The sequence below is a fragment of the Pundamilia nyererei genome, unplaced genomic scaffold (assembly GCF_000239375.1).
Source record: "Pundamilia nyererei isolate P.nyererei 1_Seehausen unplaced genomic scaffold, PunNye1.0 scaffold00097, whole genome shotgun sequence".
In the NCBI taxonomy this organism is placed as follows: domain Eukaryota; kingdom Metazoa; phylum Chordata; class Actinopteri; order Cichliformes; family Cichlidae; genus Pundamilia; species Pundamilia nyererei.
Window position 1 is genome coordinate 873,703 of NW_005187498.1, and position 24,386 is coordinate 898,088.

Here is a 24,386-nt window from a genome sequence, read left to right on the forward strand (position 1 = left end):
CCCCTTATACAAACAGACACAAATGTGCAGGCTGGCTGCTATCTCTCTGAAAACACACATCACACCACATCGTATTTTGAGGGAGGAAAGGGTCGAGACAACGACTTCCTGAAGAGGATCCACGACATCACTAACATGACAAAAATAACCATGGTGCATGGTTTTATTTTGTTCTACTGACTCTTAGCTTGATAGTCAAACATGAAATAATCTACATGGAGAGTGCCTGTATTATTAAAAAACAGCTCATGAAACCATGATAGCAATTAGCTCAATCATATATGATACACATTTCCAAGACCCTTTATTTAAGTGGTAAAATGCAGCCTTGACATACTGTTGAGGACATTTCAAGTAACACTGGTCCTGATGTATCATTAAGTCATGAAGTGAAAAGCTGTAAAGAGCAAGAGCTGGATTAACATCCAGCTGCTGTCACTTCTATAAGTGCTACAAATTCAAAAGATTTTTGAGGTGAAGGTAAGGTGCCTATTAAAGAAATCAGTCAATTAGTCATAGCTATCAATCACCCACCAGGGCAAACAAACAGCCATAGAGACACTCAAAGTCCTCCTATCCCCAACTCGATGTGTGTATCGACACCGTCATCAGAAAAAAAAGTTGTCCCTGTCAGTTTTTTACCTTGCCATTAAATCATCAACAGTAGCTGTCAGTTTCTGGCTACTACGACATCACCTTGACACATCCGTGTAGAAAATAATCCATTATCAGGTGGCTTTTTCTCATGCAGAGCTTTTGAGTGCCAGACTCACAAATATATCCACAGCACTGAGTTACTGCTCTGACAGCTGTGGCAGTACCCACGGGCTTTTTCTTTGACTCTCCAGCAGTCAGAGTTATGTCACTGCTTCAAACATCGGCAGATAACATAAACAGGATAAACATGAAATCTGACTGGCTGCTTCACCAGTCAGATTTCATGATGACCTCACCCTTTATTAGACAGATAGTCAGACACTGAAGCGATAAAAGGATGAGGAGTGTAAGTGTTTGTAAGAACAATGCAAACACTGCTTACCCATATGGAAAAGAAATAGTAAAAACTTGTAAAAGACTTGCATAAGATGTGGCCTACTTCATATAGTGAATCATATAAGGCTTATATGATTTACTCATGAAAGTGGCCACTTTCATATATTGTTTTAGTAAGTATCCAAAACATACAAGTTTCATTTATATAATTTTTCTAGGGATCTTATATCTGTTTTCACTCTTGTATGCTTTTCATACAAGTTTCACACAAGACAGATACAAACTTTATAAGATTTATATATATCTTTTCCATATGGGTAATCATCCAGGTAAGCAAATCCCATTAAGTTGAATGTGTTCATATGGGAGAAATGTTTTGTCACTCATCCAAGTAACTGAAGGTCAGCACCACTGACTAGCAATGGGCTGTGCGCTCAGATTTGTGTCTCACTGCCAGCCTGAATGCAATTCGCACAAACAGTTATTATATTTAAGGGAGAATTATTTTTTCACAGAGGGCAGGTAGGTTTGGATAACATATTTCCCTTTTTAAGTGAAATGATTATTCAAAAACTGTACTTGAGATATCTTTGTCTGAAATCTAATGTTAGGGGTAATCCATCTGTCTGCAGCCCAAGGCTGGAAGCTTAGGTATACTGTGTTGGGCCCTAAAGGCAGTTGCACTTGAGACCTTCAAGGAGTAGGGAGTGCTACGGTAACTTGGCCTGCCAGCACCCGCTGCTAAATAGAGATGAGTTTAAGTCCTTTCCCTTGATGCCTGATGAAGAAGGAGCTCAGTGTTTGTTGATTTTGGCTCGCTGTGGTAGGAACATGCAGCATAGATAATAAGCAGTGCCATTAAGAGAGGGAGCGCAAGCCTTAGTTTGCAGATGAACGAGCAAAAACACCCCACTGACATGTTTACAAAGTGCTTTTATTTATTTACTACAGCCCAGTACACAAATAACTTGTTATTAATGCATCATGAGGTGCAGTCAATCTGATGTGTAATGGATATTTGTGACTGTGAAATTCTATTATCATGGGTACGCATAATAAGCGGCTGTTCAACGACTAGCATACGCAAATTCACCTCATGTTTTTTTTAGCATTACTTATTATTCATTTCTAGAACTGGTTGACCAGCAGCTTGAAAAAAAAGCAAAACTACTCAAATAAGATTCAGAAAGTGGATGGATGATTAACGCTGCTGATTCTGAGGTAACAGGAGGAGGAGTTTTAGTTCCTTGCCCCGATTTCGAGTGTTATTTTTCAACCGGCGCAAGTTAGGATCTTCTTGTAGCTTGAATGCTACACTGTGCCTCATTTCAGTGCATCATGCTTGAATGTATTGACAGCCTAATTGATCTGTGCAGAACAGATGGGCAGGCAGGTGGGGGGAGGAGGAAGGTACGCTCACTGTGCGAGTGCATGTTTGTTCTCGGAAATGACTACAAAGCTTTTTGTGTCTTTTTTCTTTCTACAGAAAAAGGAATGTTGTCAATATTCCAAAAGCAAAAACAAAATGAGCTACTGCTTATTGGAGCGCTGTTAGGAGCCATTCCAGTCGGCAGTGATGACTGTAACATAAAAATAACAAAGTAAATCTAGGTTTACAATGTGGAGTGCAGCTGGTAAAAGTCTCGCGCTGGGCTTCCATCTGAATAGCCACCTAAATGGAACGGTGCTATCTCATTTTTGAAACACTGTACTGGTTACTGACTGCCAACAGAATTCACAAGAACTGTTTTGTATCAGTGTCCATTAGTACGTCCATGGGTTTGTGCAAAAAGCATTTTTCAAGCAGCACATTCATCTCTGTGGGACACATCTTAGAAATTCGGAAAAATAAAAATACACATCTTTTTACTTTAGTCATTCACGTGGTTTTAGTTTTAGAGTGAACTGGTCTTTTTGCCACCAGGATCTAGTGGTTGTGCCCCAACTTTAAAGAGGACTACTCAGACATCTCAATACAATCTCGGCAGCAGTTATAACTCCTGTCAAACTGTCCTTGATCAATCCATTAAACCCCTCCAAACCTCCTCCACTGTAACTCACTGAGGCTGACAGCATGTCTGAAAAACCTTGTGCGCAAAATGCACAACTGCCAGAAACAGAAGAAAGGGTTTTAAACAATGGCCATCTCGGTAATTGTGCTATTTCAGCCACATTACACCCCACGGTACTTCCCTCCCTAAAGGAAATTGAGCTGTGTGCTCAGACTGTAATTACAGAGTGGTTATCTAGGTTTGGTGTCGGCTATTTCATCTGGCAACTAGTCTGGTGAGGACATCCACATTGCAACAAAGCAGCTGTTTTCAGCTCCTGCCTTGAAGTCACATCAATAAAGTACATTGTAAACACATGAGTCACTGACAGTCATTGGAGAAGAGTTTCCTGAGGTCATCGAGGTGACTGATAGTGACAGCGGTGATTGGCAGATTCCAGTGTCATATTACTGGAAAAACAGTCTGAGACCAGACTCTGTGACTCTGGCTCCGCATGAACGGCCCCTTCACACGAAGACGAGGGATGGAGAATCATTCCTAAACTCTTCTTCATTGCGTCTTCTTCTCCACATATATCTGTGCTGGCACTGATCTGAAGCTTCTTCTTCCTTTTAATCTATGCCACTTTGTATAACAGTATCAGAGTGTGACAAGAACACACATTTAAATGTAAATTTACCGACGGGGAGGGGGGGGGGGGGAGTCTGCTGCTAAAAACAGTACAGTTCTCTCTTTTTTTTAACTCACCATGTGTTTGCTAAAGTGAAAATAAGCAGCTTTAATCCAGCCTTTATAGTCCCTGAGGAGCATCTGGAGTCAGTGAAGGAGCACTTTCACAGATGCTGAGTTCATAGGCAATGTTTACAGGCTTGTAAAAGGGAGCCTCAGCAGTGGGGCTGGGCCCAAAGACACCACACTGACACAAACGATATCATCCCACTTGTGTCAAAAAACATTGCTTTAGCACATGGAGGTTCATCTGTGCTGAACACAGACATGAATGCATGTTGACAAAGAGCCTGTAGCCAACTGGCAGCAATTTCAGTTATACACGTGTGATTGATGGAGGATCTGAGGATCCAGCAGTCTCATTTAAACATATCTCTATCATCCCAGAGGTGTCTGATGTCTACAAGAAAGAGCCATACTATGACTCGTAGTGTGCGTATGTGGCAGATTTCGCTTCTGAAAGCTGAAATCAAAAGCACCATATGCATACGTCTGAAGGCAGAGTCATGAAACAACAAAAGCCAATATTGTGCATCATACATTTATATCCAGGGATTCGGTGACACTTAAACCTACACTGTTTGGTACTCTCCACCACACAGACTGGGACATAGAGGAGCTGCTTAACATTTTACACGCAGCAGCAGCTGGTAAAGGCTTTTTCCACCAAACCTTGTACAGTAGCAAGAAAGCATGCATTTTTTAGCAATGCTGTCCACAGAGGGATTCAAACTTTCAACCCTGCCACACTCACTTACAGTAGTGGAGAAGAAACTGAAGGGTTTTTGTTTCACAATTGCATTGTGTCCATAATTCATCTAATGGGCCCAATGCTAGAGATAAATGAGCCAGCAAAGTCAGATTTCTGTGGGGAGCAGATGCTGGTGATAATCCAGTATCCCCTGGGCAGGTCACACAGTAAAGCTGCATATGGGCTACTCTGCTGTCTGTTGTTCCTAAGTGGCCTTTTAAGTGACATCATCTAGGAGGATTACTCACTTATGCACAAATGCTGACATAAAGGGGGCTTCCTACAAGATCAGCTGACTGATGTGAAATAGTAACTTTGTAAACTTTATAACGGACATTGTACAAGTGTTTTGTTTGTTTGATAACCATAACCACAAAACAAGCAATTTAAAACTTACCATATGCCAAACTTCCGAGTGCAAATACAACCAGTAAGGGAACCAGAGCCGGACTGTACTCCATTATACAAATGTGCACATAGGTAGATAAGGTTGGTGGCAGTCTTTAGGCTGTCAAACAGCAGGAGCAGCACTTATAATTTCCACACAGACCCACAAATGAGCGCCAGCCTATGGTATGAAATGTCAGCAACTAGCAGCGGACTCCGCAGGCAGCATCTCAGCCGCTCTACAAATAAACCACAAGTTCAAACTTTAATCCCTCAACGCTTCTGCAAAATCTGCGCTTAGTGTCGTACAAAGCAAGCTGCAGGTGATGATCGGAGGGGCGGCTGAGAGTGAGGTGAAGGCGGCGCCCGGTCAATGAGTCCCGTTTTTTCCTCTTTTTGTTTGTTTTTAACAGAGGAGAAACATTCATCAGGGCTTAGTCCTGTAGAAAAACAGCCCCAAAGTAGCCGGAGTCATCGTACCAGGACGAAACGTCCACTTTGTTAAAAGCTCAGCTCCATGTGTGTCACTGCTCCGTCCCTCTCTGTCGCTCCGCCACCAGCACTGAGCCTCAGCAGCAAACAGTGCGCTCCCGGAGCCAAAGCGCACCACGGTAACAGTGGCCACAATGGCATTACCGGCTTCCGCTTGTGCTTTCAAAATAAAATTCTGATGAAGCAACCTGATGCAATGCCTACGGCTATATTATAAATTGATAAGTTAGAGAAGCATATCTTTAAGAGGGTAATCACTGGAAAATGAATATTAAAAAACAGCTGTGTTAATGCCAGTGGAGCCGGCAGGTCCTGACTGACCTAACAAAATGTGAATGATTGGTTACAGAAATCATTCAACCTGTCAGGGTTTCTATGCACCTCATCTAATAGTTTCGACTCCGGAATATCTATCTATCTATCTATCTATCTATCTATCTATCTATCTATCTATCTATCTATCTATCTATCTATCTATCTATCTATCTATCTATCTACACAGAGAGAGAGGGAGAATCTACACTATTAACAAAACCACATCTCAGTTAAGCTGTGACAAAACCACCAGCCTGCTGTAACAGTATGCTGAAGGCAGACTCAGCATGCCTCCGGTTCATCCTTGTTTAATTCCGACTAACTTTACCACTCCAGTACCATTCTCTTAAAGGGCCAGTGCGCTCAATTTCAATGCGTATGTTGCGGGAGCCTCCGAGGGACCATTACAGTGAAACCTTGTCAGGCTATGTATGTAATGTTCGTATACCTTCTAACCAACAAAACACGATAGGACCATGACCAGTTAGTCATTTCTGTTAAATTCAGATTTAAATAAACTTCAGGGTCTTAGAGACACAACAGAGGCAACTACAGTTGAAGCAAAACGTTTGTGAACCTTCTCGTAACTCCCATAACATCTGCTTGGATTAATAATAAAATGGCAAAAGTTACTAGTGGAAATATTTACTTGGTTTTTTTTTTTTCAGCCATTACTGTGGGTGATTACTCAGTGTGCTTGATCTGGACATGAAAAGTAGATACGGTTAGTGTTTCGTCAGATTGTATTTTGGCTATAATTGTAACTTAGATGAAGATTAGAGACGAGTAACCAATACAGAATCCCACAAGTAATCCAAACAGTTTTGTACTTTGTCTCTGTTACTCCGTTTCTGTGTCCTCCATGCGCTGGTAAGATGTTTCCCACTTAAGCTGTGAATTTTCCTCAGCATTGAGAAGAAGTCACCATGCTGTTCAAAAAAGTCCAGATGTATAATATGCAATCAAAGACAGCTTGGACACTTTATCTTACATCTATATAGTTATATATATGAATATTTTGCATCCTTGAACACGCTATGAAGAGCATGAATGCTAATGTAGTGCTGCAAAGATTCATGATCTTTGCATTCATTCAGAAACCACCTTTTTTTTTCTTAAACTGAACTCATAATACTCAATGAGGCGCAAATGTCAGCTTTTATCTCATGGCTGTTATCTAAACACACAGGCATAAATGATTTTGGCAATAGTTTGAATCCAAATGCAAATTTCTCTTACATGTGTACGACCTTTGATTGTGCCGACTGTGATGCTATGTATACAAATAAGGCGATAGAAATGACTCAGGCACTAAAAGATGCAAACAAGCCCCCCACACTGCTGCAAAATGTCACTATTTATCTGAGCACAGGCTCTGCCTGCAACTGATGGAAAGCGAAAAGCAATATTACATGTGCCAGGAGATACGGCAAACTGCAGCCAATGAAACTTGACTTAAGAGCCACAATTCTGCAATAAGGAATGATTGGCTAGAGTGCTGTTGAGCTGAATAAATATTAGGGGTCAGAAAGAGCTGGTAAACACACAGCTCTTGACATTTATAGAAATGCATTGAATGGTGGTTTGCATCAAGCTGCGCATACTAAGTTGAGCTTTAACACATTCTGTCTCGCTGTGTTCTCAGCATTGCATGAAACAGAAATAATTCCACATCAGTAAGGTCACAGTGTCTGCTGCAGAGAGCTGAAAATAAATCCTCTCTTTTTGGGTTAACAGGAAAAATGAGAAGCAAGCGCCACTTAAACACCCCTGATATTTCTTTCATGTTTTATGCATGTACATGTTTAATTTAATTGCAGAAACTGATTAATTGAGCATTGCTCTGTGATTGAATAAAACATGATGAGGCCCTCCACTTAAACGCATTTCCGTTTGTCTGTGACTGATGCCGCTACTTTGGTGCTTTCATCAAACATTTGGCATAGCTGTCAGTGGAATCAAGCACTCCATGAATTCAGACTAATTATCCACATTAGGAACTGAATTACAATGACAGCCCATCAGTGTGGATTGGTGCTGTGCAACACATTTGCAGCTGAGCCATAGACCACAGAGTTTTGCCCTTTCCACGCACAAAGATTTGCGTGTGGAAAGGGCATAATTTTTGCTATTCATTTGAAAGCATTGTAAAGGCCACGTAGAGTCAACTTTTGTGAAATGCCAGCATTAAAACATTTCCTGGAATTCCTGGCAGCATAGGAAAAGACGGCCTCTATAATATATGGAGGCTAATTGATGGTTTGGTTGGCAGGAGACTTTTCATTGCCCTACCTCTAGACCAGCCAGTGTTTGAACAGAGTCTCTGGAATCTACAAACAATAAATGTCAATCCAAATAAAAAAGAGTGTTTCCACAGTTGTTTAGAACAGATCCACTGAAAGAGTTGAATTCAGCACATGGCAAGCACGCTTCAAGACAAACGTATCGTCATATTCAGTAATGCACTGGGCAGCTGAGCCTACATTTATAAATAAACTAATGACTTTAAGTGAAAGGAGCCTATGATGTATGAAGGATCTTTTTTTCCCCTCTTTTGGCCGAGGCTGCACTGTTTCTGCAGGCTGTTTAACTGTTCCACTCTGAATGGCTTTCAAATGCCTTTCAGAAGAGTGAGAAATATCAAGCATCCCCCAAACATAAATTTAAATTAAGACAGATTAATTCTTAAAAAATATACAATTTCTTTTGGCTTCATCCTTCTTCTTTAAGCAGCATTGTTGTAGGTCAAACCTGATGATTCATGAAGTGTCATGTAGAAATGTATTTCTTCCTGTCCAAGGATGTCTATAGATGTGACTGACTCTGAGGACAGAACAATAAGTGACCTTGGAGATGTCCATTAAATGGAAAATGACATATTTTGTTCTTTCTTTGTGTCTTTTAAAATAGGGGGTCATTTTAAGGAGCCAGTACATGGCTAGTAGAGGACCATTGTAAGTACAATAGGTGGATTTATTGTTGTGTTTTTAAAGAATGCATTATATTCATCATATCCATTGTGTTCCAGTTTTCCACTTTTAGAGTTGAACAAATAAAGACACAGTAGACATTGAGACACTGATAGTCCACATGATATGATATTCCCAGGGTGTGGTTGTGTTTTTGAGATGAGCATTCTTATTATATTTTGAGTTGTGCTGCCAATTACAGTTTTTGTTGTACAGTTTTATTGTTTAACTTTGAAGGATAGTTTTGCTTTGCTTTGTTTTTTTTTAACCTAGTTTTACTTCCTGCTTTTTAAATTAGCTGCATGTGTACTTTTAGTTCTTTGTCACATTATTTCACAGCCTTCCTCCATCTCTCTGTCTTGGGTCGTCTCATCTAATTTCATGACCTTTTGATGTAAAGATGGAGCGCTACACATGGCAAACCTTGGTATTTTCTTTTCTCGAATTTGCCAACATAATTTTCTCCTGTTCATTACTGGAAGGCAAACAAGATTTTCCTTATTTTCGCGCTTAAAAGACCATATGAACTGATGTATTGTTCTTCCCACAGAGAAATGGCCAACATCCTTTACCAGAACCACTTCCTTCCTGGCTATAAATCACCATTAATGTATAAAAACAGTGATGGCAGTCCTGATATTGCTGGGAGTGTTCAAGGAGCAGTTTTGCATGCCGACAATTACAAGAGCTGATAAAGCTGAGGAAGAGGGAAAGTAAAAGTCTCTCAGATATATACGCCCACAGCTGTTGATGTCAGAGATTAGCCTTCTGTGAATTCATTGTGCAAATGCTTAAAATAATTGCTATTTAGCTGCCCCAAACTTGAGCTCTGATTTAAAGCTAAAAATGTTTTTTCAACAATGCAAGTTCATCTTTTAAAGTACCTTTAAAATCCCTGAAAGGCTAACCTTGAGAGAACACTTTTACGTTGGAAATAGCCAAAACTTGAAGCAGAAAATAACAGACTATTAAGATGGAATCAGTGGCACACTGCCTACGAGGCACTCTGTACATTCTGAATCACATGCATATGCCCCTATATCTGATGATGCAGCAGAGCGGGGAGAATAAGTCATTAAGACTATTGCTTATAATCTCGGTAGACAGACCCACTCGTGGTGAAATCACTGTTACCTTGAAATGCCATTAAATGCTTATCATCTGCATCTATAGCGAGACATTTGAACCTTTTCAAGGTTTCTTCTCCATTTCTAGTAATGAGACCCCCATATGTCTGCACCTTTTTTTAAACTCATAGCGGGTAATAAGAGGACGACCCCCTCAAGAGGATCCAATGAACGAATTCTAGTATAGATTAATTGATTAGGAGGGTGGCGCTCTAAGATGACAATATATCTCTTTATTGATCCACCTTTCAATGGGAATGGCTGTTATCCAACTTCCCTCAGGGATGAAAAGAAAAAAGAGGAAAAAAATACGAGGGGGAGGTGGTAAAGCAGTCCTGCTATTAGGTGGGCAACTAATTTCCTGTTTCTCTTGCTGGCTTTTCTCAACTTGGATTCAGTCCCACAGTGTGAATAAAAGGAAATATGGGCAAGAGATCCAGTGGATTGCCATTTAGACTAGAGCTCTATTGTCTCTCTACTGTCTCTGCTCCTATAAGAATCCATTTCTTTATCTCCACTTCTTCTCAGAGACCTCTTTCTTTGCCATCACTCTATATTGAGAGCACCCCCCACCCCCCACCCCTTGCCCCAACCATTAATTTTAGGGCTGTGAAGCGAGACGCACCTTCTGCTTTCTCCAACGCTCTCTGCATATATACGAACTGATAGGGGTATATGACAGGGCTGGGCGTCCCGTCTGTTTGCCACCACACATTATGATGAGAGGGGCAGATTGTGGTGTCAAAGCAAACATTAAGCTCTTGTTTATCTGCTGGGGTTAACCATCCAGTGGGTTTCATATACTGACTGTATTCTGTAATGAGTGGGGATGAGGTTTGGCACTTGTACTATAAGCTGTGTGGATGTCTCTCTGAAGACAGTAGCTGAATGGGTCACCAACAGCAGAAGCTGGTTATGATGAAGGACCAAAATGGGTAATAAAAGCGGTTATTTTGAATGACGGACAACAATTTTGCATTTTATGACTTGGCTGTCCTTTCAATTTGTGAGATGACGAGGACATGGAGGAATCCTGAATGCGTTTGTATTGGCACTAAGCCGTAAGAGCTTCAGCAAACCTTGAAATATATTACAGCATTGGTGTCACTCTACTCTCCTCTTTACTTAATCTCTTCCACTGGGTTTTGGAACAGCCGTGGCTGTAGTTTAAACCATGGTTTTCTTTTCTTGAGCGACTGATTCCTGAGAACACTGGAGAGGTGTTTTGAGGATTGATGTTGCCTCTGATGCATCACTTTCCTCACTGACAGGATTGAAACATATTTCCTTGTTTTCTAAAATGTCTGGATAAAATTCAGCCCATTGTTACTAAAAGATGTCTTATGTTTGACACATCATGATATTCATTTTGTTGCTCTCTCCTACACAAAAACAAGCTCGCTGCTCCTCACTTTGTCAAAGATGTCTGGTGTCTATATTTCTGGTTTGTTGTCTCTATTGGCTGTGTAGCAGAGACCTCCTATGCCCCCACCTGTGGTTTAGCTGAGAGAGCTTATTGGTATAATGGCAAGTAATGAATGGCATTATCTGACCTGACAAGACTGGACTTACTGTGATGTGGTCAATTTTAGAGCCAAAGCTTGTAGTAGCAAGTGTTGTTCATGACTTTAAACTGTTGCTGTTCTTTTATTAATACATTTAGTAATATATTTGCAAATAAACCGTGAAAAAGTCATTTATGTTTCTATACTGAACAATGCAATTTTCACATGACTGCAGTATAGGATTGTATGAAGTTATGCAGGATGCTACTGTGCCCGACCTCTGCAGTTTCTTGCAGAAGATGCGCACCTTGTTCAAAATAGTCTTTTTCTCAGGCACCAAGTGGTGTCAGGACAGAGGGTCAGAGCCCACAGCCGGCTAGCGCACTGTGCTGCTCTGTAATTTAGCCTCCTCTGCTTCCCCACCCCACAGAGCTCCCATCCATTCCTTTCCTGTGAGATGAAATGACTCTTCCAATTCTCCCATTCTGCACTGGGGCTGCGAGGTGGCAGGGTAGCGGGGAGATGGGTTGGTGAAGTGGCAACTGCAATTATGGCCCTCCCCACAACACACATACCCTAGAGAGCCTGAACAAAATTGTCTCCCCTCCACATACAAGCTCTTCCGACTCCATTCCTTCTCTCACCTGCCGTTAACAGGCAGCCCCGGCCAGCTGTTACGGTGTGTGACAGAAGCCATTCATGCCTAGCAGCTAGCTGCCTTATTTTCAGTAGGACTACATGAAGGAAAGAAAAGGCAGTGATTCAGTAACATGCATAGTATTTCCAACTAGCAAAGTAATAATTTCAGTAATTTCAATTGGATATTATTAATTTAAAAGTCTAAAAAGGATTAAAAAAAAAAAGCTTATGAAACCAATTTTGCTGTAAAGAGAGCTGCAGAACACATCTTTCTGAGGATGCAACCAGGAAGCCAAAAACAAAATCTGTGTGACTGAAATTAGAGACTGCAACCTGAAATAATTTGCCATTTCATACTCCTGTTTCATCATATCCACTTCCAGGGAGCAGTAATCACACACATAGACAAATCAGACAATGCTAGATTTTACACAGTGATTACGAACAGACTGCCAGTCTCCTGCATTGAATTTGACCCCCCATCTCACTGGACTCCTGTGGAGAGGTAAGCTAATATTCTGTTATTACTTTAGCTATGTTTCATGCAAAGTAACCCATTATATTTCCAGGACAGAGCTGTGTTGTCTGGCAAATTGGAAAGGGAAAGTAATTACACCATGAATACACACAGCTAGCTCATTTGTTAGAACCGAAAATTGATCTAATAAAGCAAAATAACACTCACAGCAGACATTCTCATTTTAATGGGAGATGGCAAACTATAGCACAATGCTGAGTGCATACAATATCACAGTGGTCCACTAAAAGTGTAGCCTTTTACTGTTTGCCAGTCCTAGCCTCCAGTGACAGATCAAATAAGACTTGTAAGTATACCTTCATTGTGTCAAAGGTCACTGTGAATGAAAATGAAAGAGCATGACAGCACATGTGCAATCAGGAGGGAAGATCAATGCTATTCAGACCACTTTGGTTTCAGACTGCAGTGCTCACAGTTGATTGTGGTCTTAATGCTTTCTTTGATTACATTTCTTCAGGTTTCTTCATCAAAAATAAAGCTCTGGATACATTTTGGTTGTTTTTGTAACTCCTGCAGTGGTTTGCTGAGATTACTGACCCATGAGTTTGAGATTCTTTACTTTTTTGTAAATACATCATCTGATATTTCATTTAGAAACATTCCCATGAAAATTTAGCATACACGTGTAATTAATGCAAAATAATCTAATACTCTGTCTATGAAGATACTGTACGTGAGCTTTACCTACGGTCAGAGATGAGCAGAACTGTTCAAACTGTTTTAGAAGAAGACTGGAACAACTCATTCCAGACCACAGAACTATTCTGTACAACCAAGCATTTCTGGATTTACTGAGAACAGTCCCACCAGAAAAAGGACACATGGGTCAGAGTATTTTCTTGAGTTTGTATACACCTATAATGTCACCACTCATTCTACCACTAGTTACTTGCCCTATTTTCTCTATTTGCCTTCTATATGTTAGCCTTTTCTGGTGCACTGAAGCACCGCAGCAATTTCCTAATGTTGTAAACCTGCTCAACATTTGGCAATAAACCCCATTCTGATTCTGATTCTGATTCTATATTGGGTGGAGTTCCAGCTTCCAGTTGATCAGACAACAGTCCAGGCTGTTTGTCAGGATTCATGGATGGCTGGGAGGTCATCTCCTAGAAAAAGAGGTCACTAGTACACATCAGTAGGAATGAGTCAACCAGATAAAGAGCAATGTTCTGTAGAAATAGTGCACAGAAAACTGTGGAACCAAGCGCTTTCAGTTGTACGTAGGGATGGGTAATGGCACCAGATGCCGGTAGTTACCGGTAGTAACCAGACCGAAAAGCAGCGCACATTTCGGTGCTTTATTTTCTTGAAATGTCATACACTTTGAATTCTAGCCAATCATTTTACCTTTCCAAGGATAGTAGGCAGGCCCAGGTACGTACGTCCTTTTAGAGCAGAGCTACAGATTAAAAATGCCCAAGGCGAAGCGGTCAAAGTCTGGCTGTACTTCACAGCAAAAGATGCAAACTCAGCAGCCTGCAACAAGTGCTTTAAGCTAATACTGTGCAAAGTAGGTAACTCCTAGAATCTGATGAAACACCTGGCGACGTATAGCATTTTTTTAAAAGCCGAGAAATGCACCGTATTTGATAGCTTGCTGCAAGAGCTCACACCGAGCACATCTACTGTGGGTGTGGTGCCTGTTATCAGATCCGGAGTTAGCAACATCCCCAAAAACCCGAAAAGGAGAGTCCTGGCCCCTAGCCCTGCCAGTGTAGCAGAAATGATGACGGATGATGATGGCAGCAGCAGCCGTTCTTCTCTGCGTGAGTAGCTTAATGTTGTTCATGTGTAATTTACGTTGAGTAGGCTAACCACGTTATTACATTAATGCATGTAAGGTGAACTAATAAACACCATCGTAGTGACATGCGGCTGTCTTCTAGTTTGATAGAGTGATACCATATATGCCCTATAGCTGCAGAAAAGGCTAACATTGTTATCATTTTACAAAAAAACCCCAGCTAAACATGAGAGGTTTTAGGACAAAGTTTGTGTTTTCCATTGTTTAAGCACCAATTCCAACCAAAGGAGGTATGTTGTATCAACAGAAAAGGCTAACTTGGTTATCATTTTGCAGAAAAAAAGGGACTGCTAAAAATAAAAACATAAGAGGTTTTTGGACAAAGTTTGTGTTTTCCATTCTTTAAGCACCTGTTCGAGCACCGGTTCGAGCACCGTTTAAGCACCGGCACGGTTTCAAAAGTACCGGTTTGGCACCGGTATCGGATAAAACCTAAACGATACCCATCCCTAGTTGTACATATGTTATATATGTAGCTGGGTGGTAAAACTTAATTTCATAATGTAGTTTCCCACTTGGGTTAAATAAGTATTCCCTCAGGATGTTGGGGTTGGAGTAAATGTATTATGTGTCAACTTGTTGCTGTTTTGTTGTTGTAAGGTTTAAACGTGCTGCCAGAAGCTACATATAGTTTGTTCTGTCTCCATTTGTTTTTCTCTTTATTTACATAGCTTTTTTCTCTCTCTCTATGAAACTTATAGCGGGAGTCTACATTGTGATGAAGAGAGATAATTTTATTACCGGAACTGAAATCAGATCTATGAAACCCTGAGCTCCAAATAACCAACAAATACATGAATTTAAGAGGCACTCATGCTGCAATAATCTCTTATTATTCTCATCTCCAGTTTGAATAAGCCTTTAAGGTCCCTTTAGAAGCTTTCTTTGATTCCATACCGCTCTCCTTGTCTGATGAACAAATGTAAAAAGTCTGGGAAAAATGGCACCCACATTCCTCCTCAAACCCCCAAATAGAGTGTCAGGGTTAAGCGTTACTGTCTCAAGGGGGAAAACGTGAGATAACGAGTGAGAGCCTAGTCCAAACACTCGAAAGGGAAAACAGCTGGAAATGACTGGTTTACATTTTCATATCATGACAGCACTGTTAGTATGAATACTAACGGCGTTAGCATGTTGAAGAAGTTTGTTTTTGCATTAGCATTTATCATGTGGTGGAAAGTAGAATGTCAGTCATTTAATTTTTTTTATTCAAATACTATCCAAAAAATGGCATTATACAAATATTGCAATAATATACAAATGACATTTCCGTGAGTACCAGACGGACTGGATTATGAAAGCTCCAATAATGAAGACGTACCAGAGGTTTATGCTAACATATTTCCAATTAGCTCCCCAAGAGAACTTAATCTCATGAAGGAATTTATATACACATATAAACCAAAGCATTAAAACCATCGGACCAGTGTTGCTTGAATCCCCATCTTACTGTCAAAACAATTCTGACCCATCAGTGGTATCTGAAACCTGGATGCTAACAGCAGATCCCATAGGTCATCTACAGTCCTCAAATCCTTCCTGCAGATAACCAGTGAGATGGGGGTGAGTATGTTACACATTTTTTAATCACTTAATAAAGTTAGAGATACTACTTGAGCTACATAGGTTGTGCATATCTGAAGATCAGCAGATAAGGAAAAACAATTATCAAAGTACCTTTTTTCTTTACTTGCCTTAGAGTCAGCTGACCTACACTTTAGAGGGCTGGAAAAATTGGCAGTAAGTGTAAATTCATTGGATAGAAGGAGACAAATGTGATGGTAAAATAAGCCCAGGCTAGTGATAGCTGCTGATAACACCACACTGACTTTTGTGCATCTGCAAAGACAGCATGCTAACGCAAAGTAGGGAAAAACCCAGAGTGATGTTAAAGCTGAATGTGTGCTCTCTCCAGGCAAACAGTCAGACTCTGATCTTTAATACAGCATTGTAGCTTCTACCTGTAACTTTTCAATCAGCGTGGCAGTTGAATTGCTCTTTGAGCTCTTTTCACATTTGCTGCAGGCTTTGGCTCAAAACTAAAACACTAAAGCTTCTGTCCTCATTAGGACCAGCATGGTGCGTAGTATTATAGCTTTATGTTGTTAAATGGTAATTATGGGACAGTACATGTTAGGTGTAATGCAGCAGTAATGTACTAAGCAGTGCAACAAATTACTTTCTAATGCAATGTACTACCTTTAAAAAACATAATGAGTAATGTGTGCTTCACTGTCAGTCACATTGTGTTGTCCCTCACTCCGCTCTGGTTGAGGCTTCCCCTTGTCCTCATGGGGGAGGCTGTTGCAATTAGAAGCGGAAGGACAATGATTGTGTGTATTTGGACTCCATTGATGTTTAGATGGATGGTAGATATCAAGCTCACATTTACATGAACGTCAGAACCCAAGACTTCCAAGCAAGTCACTGGACCGTAATGAGATGATCAGTGTTATTGACTTCACCTCTCTTTAATGTTCTGCTGAAAATTGGCAGCTTCCTCAGCACACATGTAATTTCCCAGTCCAATTTGGGAAGTCAAAAGATTTCACCTTTTTTAAACCATGAACTATTCTGACCTTCAGCTTCTGTGGCCAAATAGTGGAATAATAAAAAAGACTGAGAGGGATGAGGCAGCCCAAAGCACATGGATGCATTAAAAGTCTTTTGTTTGTTCAGGTTCAGAACCACTTCATCATTAGTCATCATTAATATGCTGACGAGTGTGAGGACGGAAGCTGTGTCTCTATGTGAAGTTTTTTAATAGGTTTTTCACAGTATTTCATAAAAGGAAAAAAAGAAATATATGTAAGAGGGTAGACTAAGACATACGAATTAGAAGTTACTGCAAAAACATACATAAGTGCTGTGCTAGAAAACCTCCACTGATTCAGAACTTAACCTTAAATATAAAGTATTAATTAAGGTCATTACATTTAAAAAATGTAGCTGTGTCAATGGAAACACAGCGACATAAAGACGCACACAAAGGTGCAACTATTCAGCTGTCGCACACACACACCTACACACAAGAATTCAGCCTTATCCCTTTCATCACTGCTTCACTTCAGCCTCTTTCTTCTCCATCAGCAATTCTTTTTTCCCATCATTGTCAGAGACGGCTTTATCCCTGTGAAAGCAAGGACATTGCTTGGCTGTAGGATAGGCAGCGCTGCACTAGAAGAAAGCCCTTCACAGATGATTTCGGCTTTCTCTTTCCCTGACGGGGGGAGAAATCACAATCCCTTGTTCGCTGAAAATTATTGCTGGATTACCTGTGTCCCCGTGCAGCAGAGCTATCACAGCTAAACCAACCCAACCTGGATTTATGAATTTCATGATTGACGCAGAAAGCGCAAGAAGAATTACACACAAAATCTTATTTTCATTATTTACGTTTATATATATACCACTGCCAGACCCCATTTCTCTCATCCTGCCTTTGTTTCCTGTCTCTTTGTCTCTAATGATGACAACAATGACCAGGACAGGACACACCAGGCTTACAGAGATCCAGGTTTCCTCTCCTAGCCTTACTTACTTGTTCTTGGCTTCAGTTTCTCCCCACCCTGCCCTCTGACATACAATGTGCCTGTGGCTGATAGGGAGAAGAGACAGTACTGGAAGCAAGGGAAGGTGGTGGAGGGGGTTGGGGGCTCATTGTTTTCTTTCACTCTCCTGGATCTCTCTTTATTTATGATACCTCCTGCACGACCAGGGACATGCAGCGACCCCAGGAACAACATTCAGCCATAATGTGCTGGTGATTGTGTCTTGCAAAAGCAGACTATCCTCTTGTGTGTTGACTTTCTGGCTGATCACAAAACAATAGCCCCCCTGCCCATCACTCTGAGGGAGACAGTTGGTTTGAAGTTTCAGTGAATGAGGGCCACTGGGGGATGGTATCCAAGGCTGGACCATGAGGGGGAATAATGTTTCAGAGGGAATAGGGGGAGGTTTAATTTTAACAGTTAGTGTTGCCTTCATCTTCTGACAGAGTCCCTCTGGGAAAATGATTGCAAATGATTCAGCTTTGTTTAAAATGTATTTGGTTATTTAGGAAAAAAACGTTAAACATTTGTGAGCAACTGTCCTCATACCCACCATGCACAGCAGCACTGAGTCAGCAGCTTATGTTAAAACTGTATGCCTGTGAAAGAGCCCATGCAGGTAATGAGCTATTGGCAGTTGTTAAACAGACTGTGTGTAATGGGTCGTTGGAGCAGTGAGTGCCCTGCTCACCTGTTAGCCTGAGCTTTGGACCAGCTGGACAGGCCAAAGAGCAAAGGTGGGCAGTCTGTGGGAAGGAGTTCACATTTGAAGTTGCTTAGAACGGCCTCTTCAATAAATGCAACAGCTGATATGAATCAACCTTACAGCTGTTCATGCAACTGTTGTTGGACATTATTTCGACTCCATTACCTCTTCCTCAGTTCTGTGACTATGCTGTCATGACAGTACGCACCTATCCAGCCTGTGTTCAAGAGGGCAGATAGGGTTCATCGCACTCGCTGTATACATTTACACCATATGCTTCATGAATATTTCATGCTAGATTAAAGTTTTTCAATTTCCTTTGATTTCCTTTTAAAAACAAACAAACAAAACAATAGTTGGTCACTAGTTTAGGTATGACCTTCCTGAGAGTGCAAAAAGATTCAGGGCAAAAGTTGGATTTGCAAACAGACAGAAATGTCACATGTATATAAAAGATTAAGATAAAAGTATTAGTATTGGTTTCTGTACTTAAAAGTTTTCTAGCATTTTGAAGACACAGTGTTAGCTGGTAGTGTGTGGACCAGTTCTGTTCACATTATACATGCTTCCTTTAGCCAGTATCATTAAAAGATGTAGCATACATTTTCACTGTTATGCAGATGGAGTCATTTTTGAGCAGGATGTCCTTCAATGCACGCATTAAACAAATATGTAGGACTGTGTTCTTCTATCCATGCAACATCTCTAAAATTAGAAATATCCTGTCTCAGAGTGACGCTGAAAAACTAGTTCATGCATTTATTACTTCTAGACTGGACTAGTAGAATGACAGGCAGAGCCTTCAGCTTCCAGGCCCTTCTTCTGTGGAACCAGCTCTAAGCTTGGATTTGGACAGACAGACAGACACCCTCTACATTTAAGATTAGGCTTAAAACTTCCCCTCTTTGACAAAGTTTATAGTAAACGCTGGGTCAGGTGACCCTGAATCCACCCTTAGTTATGCTGCAATAGACTTAAGGCTGTCGGGGGATTCCCATAATGCATTGAGCATTTCTCCTTCTCTCACCCATGTTCACTCACCATGTGTTTATACACCACCCTGCATTTAATTATGACTTATTACTCATCTCTGGCTCTCTTCCACAGCATGCCTTTTGTCTTGTCTCCCTCCCTTCATCCCCAACCAGTTGTGGCAGATGGCCACCCCTCCCTGAAACTAGTTCTGCTGGAGATTTCTTCCTATGAAAAGGAAGTTTTTCCTTCCCATTGTTGCCAAAGTGCTTACTCAAAGGGGGTCATTTTCTGTATTATTGTAGGGTCTTCATCTTACAATATTAAGCACCTTGAGGTGACTGTTGCTGTGATTTGGTGCAATTTAAATACAACTGAATTGAATGTAACTGAATTATGAGTGACTTTAATTCTTTATACCAACTGGATGTTATATCCCCACTACCTTTTCATACAAGTGGCACTGATTCCAAATAGTAGAAGTAGCCTTGTAAAGCAAATGTAAAAAAATAGTTCACATGTTAATACCTGTCCTAGACTAACTCTAAAAGTTGTTCACCTATTAAGAGTTGTAGAAAAACCCAATCTGAACTCAGAAATGGATTCCTTAACCAAACAGAGCAATGAGAAACATTACAGATCAGTGTCACTGTGAAACATTGTGTCACATCTCAATACTGAACAGTTTCTTTCATTGCAGCAACATTGAGCCACGACTCATTTGAAAAAAAGATTAGTCACCTGCTTCGACTGACACAGTGAGAGTATGAAAATAACCACTAGACAGTTTATCTCATTCTTTGGGTTCATATTATTTGTAACTTTTAACAGCTGCCCTGGGGCGCACTGACAGAGGCGAGGCTGCCGGACACTGTGCCACCGGGCCCTCTGACCACCACCAGTAGGCAACGGGTGAAGTTTCTTGCCCAAGGACACAACGACCGAGACTGTCTGAGCTGGGGCTCAAACCGGCAACCTTCCGATTACAAGACGAACTGCCAACTCTTGAGCCACGATCGCCCCAACAACATTTTCCAAGTCATATTTTTTTTTATTTTTTCAAACTATTTAATATTTTTGTTTATGTCGATTATGCGCAGTAGAAGGGTCAATAGGAGAAACTTATAACTGGTTGTTAGCCTTGAGCTCCAGTCTGCATGCCTCAGGGCAAGATACTAACCCCAGGTTTCTCTCCGATGCATCCAACAGAGTATGAATGTGTGTGAATGTCAGAATCAAAGCACCTATGTAGAAAATAACGTATAGAAAATGTGCTTGCATGAATGGGTGAAGTCCAAAGTCCATGTACCAACAGTCCTATGCTTTGGTAGATGTGCTCAGAACAGCAAACGTCTGATTGGAAGATATATTATCCTTACAGAGCAAATTGTTGTTTGTTGCTGGATAAATAAAATGTTGCTTACAGAAGAATTGGGAGAGATGCAGTACAATGCTATCTTATCTAAAGCATTGCATGTATTTAAATGTAAATATATTTAACAGATATTATTCAGTCTAACTGCAATGCAATGCAATCAAAGCAGACTGCGTAGCTCATGTCGGAGCTCACTGTGACAATGAAAAGTTCTTCCTGCTAGTGGCAGGCATCATTAGCTTCCTGTAGTGTCATCACTTTCAGTTTTTTTGTTTTCATTTGAACTGACCCGTGACATTGTGACGGTCAGCTCGTTAATTCGCAGTAGCTTAAGCCAGAAAAAGCATCCCAGTTATGAAATTGGCCAATTATCTGGCAGTGTTTTCATTTTGGACGGGCAAAGCAGTGCCGGCCTGCCAGCAGCTCATTAGGAAATGACTGGCTGCATCTCCGGAGCTATTCTCCATTTTGATATCCAAAACAAGGCTGGGTGAGCAAACGCACCAGTCTGTTACATGTGGCATCTCATATTGCAAACAATGATTTCATTCCTCTGTTGAGTTACAAGTGATAAAGCTCCAGGAATACAATGGATGGGATTTAGTTTGGATTGAGGAATCCAACCTGGGAAGTGAGGGGTTTGCACACACCAAAGGGCCACAAGATAAATGTGAGAGGTCACAAAATGTTTATATATATAGTCAATCATTTAAAAACAAAGCAGAAAACATTCGTCTTTGTGTGTCTGAATAAGCAAAAGAAGAATCGAGGACAGTGGATGAGGGCGGCTTGCCAGCAGATGGATATAGTATGGATAGTATAGATAGTGGCTTTGCTTGGCTGTTAAGATGTTAAATGCTGTTTTCTTAACAATAATTCATAAATAAAAACACCCTCTAAGAATGCAATGCAAAAATCTGCAGTGTTTTAGAGCATGAGGTCTAAACCACAGAAGCTAGCTTTGATCTTTAGTGGGCCGGACGAGTGAAACTCCCCTTTCAGTCAAAGATGTTGTTACCAACGTTCATGAAGACATTCTCAGAAAACCTATTGGTGTTACGCCTTTTTTCTCTTCACAGAGTTGTGTGATGCTGTCCTTATATACAATTATATACAATTTCACTATTTCTGGAGTCTAAATACAAACATTTTTTATTTTATTTTATCAAATATCACTTACAGAATAACAGAGCTGATCACAGGTTGTGGACACGGTGGAGAAAAACGTCAGAAGAACAGCATGTGATTAAATGTAATGCTAGATGAGCGATGCTGAAAATGACTACTAATGTAAAACCTTCATAGCTTGATGCTGTAGGATGACTATAGTACACATACATCATTTTAAGCACAATATTTGTTTCTTTGGCTCCCACCAAAGTACCTAACTGAGTGAACTCAGCTCAACATATAGTCTCTAAATTGGTGTAAATTGGTGCTGAAAATACCTTCAGCACCAATTTACACCAGAGAGCAGAGTGAACCAGCACAAGAAAGCTGCAGCTTCCATGAATTAAGGTTTTTTACAATATAGATTATATGCTTTTCAAGCAGTGTTGTTCTAACAGGACAAACAAGACAAGCAGCACTTGCAAAAAAAAGGCCACAAGTTAAAACACACCAAAGTAAAGCCATCGTGCTTCTCTTTCATCTCAGACAGCGCTGTCATGAAGCATGTCGCCTGTTTACATCCATCCTTTAAATTACTGCTGTCTTGCAGTCGCTCTGAGATCAGTTATGATCTGGACTTTGTGTGGAAACACAGCTACAGGAGCATTAAGTAGTAAATGAGCTTTAGTGATTAAGCATCATAACGGATTACTTAGTTGAAGGAGTCGTTACTACTAACGTTCATTATTTGAAGTACAGATCCATAACAGGATGCTTCACATCCTGATTTACCTAGGCCTGTGAAATTCTGTTTATTTGTAGAACTATTTACATTTTCCAAAAACAAAATTCTTTTAACAATCAGTTTAATACTTGGTTGGCCGTTATATTGCTATGTGTGCATCGGGTGCAGGAGTCACCACTATACTCAATGCAAACACAACAGAACACCTATGCAGGTGATTGTCTTTAGGAAGGAGTCCAATGAGAGATTCATCCATTTGCAGCTTTTAAATGTCGGGTTGCACAACCTACACAAATAGTTCAATTCAATTAAATTTTTTACAGTGCCAAATCACAACAACAGCCACCTCAAGGTGCTTTATATTGTAAGGTAGACCCTACAACAATACATACAGAGACAAACCCAACAATCATATGACCTCCTATGAGCAGCGCTTTGGTGACAGGGGGAAGGAAAAACTCCCTTTTAACAGGAAGAAACCTCCAGCAGAACCAGGCTCAGGGAGGGGCGGGGCCATCTACTGCAACCGGTTGGGGTGAGAGAAGGACGACAGGATAAAAGACATGTTGTGGAAGTTCTTGGTCCAGTTCTCAGATATTATTAATGAATTCAAATATCAAATATCCGTTTTATCATCCATTGACGAGGTCATCTTGTCATTTAGTTACCACACTAAGTGCAACAAAAATTATCAAAATGTGACCTCACTCCAACCTGCCTTTTCTTATATGTACATGCTATAGAGGTGAATTATTTACCAAGTTGAATCCTTAAAGAGACAGACAGAATGATAAAAATGATGAAATGATAGAAATTGCCTTCATTACACCACCTGTCAAAGGACTTGGCCATTTAGTGTCAGTATATTCATCTTATTATCCACACTAATATGACTTAAACTAGCGCAATAAATCTCTGACAGTTTCTGCAAAAGCTGCATTTACCAAAAAACAAAAAAACAAAAACATGATTCAGCGATGATTAATGTATGGTAGTCAATTAAATAATTAACTGACAACTTCTTACTCTGCAAGCATATGATTACTGAAAGTCATTTCCCTGAGAAAACAATTCATATGTTCTGACTTTCCATGCTGTATAACACTAATTTCCCCTGTGCCACAAGCCACGGTGAGAATGTGGAATGAGTCCATCGCTCTGATAAAAGGTCTAAATTAACTGAGATACTTGTATTTATTCATTCATTGCTATTGATTCAGGGCACGTATATGTAGCCAAGGTAAGGCCTTGCGCACGAGTCTCTCTTTAATAGAGATATCCACACATGGAATCATCAAGCAAGAGCGCGTAAATAACTTCCTGCAGTGTGCAGTGTCTGTGTAAAATGAGCTGCAAAGAAAGGAGGAAAGATGGCAGTCATCTAGTCCTTGTGAACTATTATTATCTAATCCACATGCAACACACACTGAAATAAATTCCATTAATTACAGCTTTGCTCATAGCCTGCAGAACAGACTGTGCTTAAACCAACAGGAGCACGCCTCTGACTGAGCCTCACTACTCTCAGCCTAATTAAATGAAGCTCGTAAATAACATAAACAATACTTCACACCCTTCAGGCACTGTAGTAATCAGCCTAAAGAAACCCGGGCATAGAGGTAACAGTGCACACACACACACACACACACACACACACACACAC

The 24,386-nt window shown here is 40.6% G+C and overlaps 1 protein-coding gene across 4 annotated transcripts in view; it reads right to left on the bottom strand.

The window, feature by feature from the left end:
• Positions 1-24,386, bottom strand: part of robo3 (roundabout, axon guidance receptor, homolog 3 (Drosophila)) — a 167,074-nt gene that overhangs the window by 95,035 nt on the left and 47,653 nt on the right. The window contains exon 1 of one of the 4 annotated variants that reach the window (XM_005740103.1): positions 4,883-5,459. The exons of the other annotated variants lie outside the window; for them this stretch is intronic. Coding sequence (XP_005740160.1) covers positions 4,883-4,946 — 64 coding nt within the window. The 5' untranslated portion in view covers positions 4,947-5,459. Of the gene's footprint in view, positions 1-4,882; positions 5,460-24,386 lie in introns of those variants that run through there. 4 annotated transcript variants of the gene reach the window in all.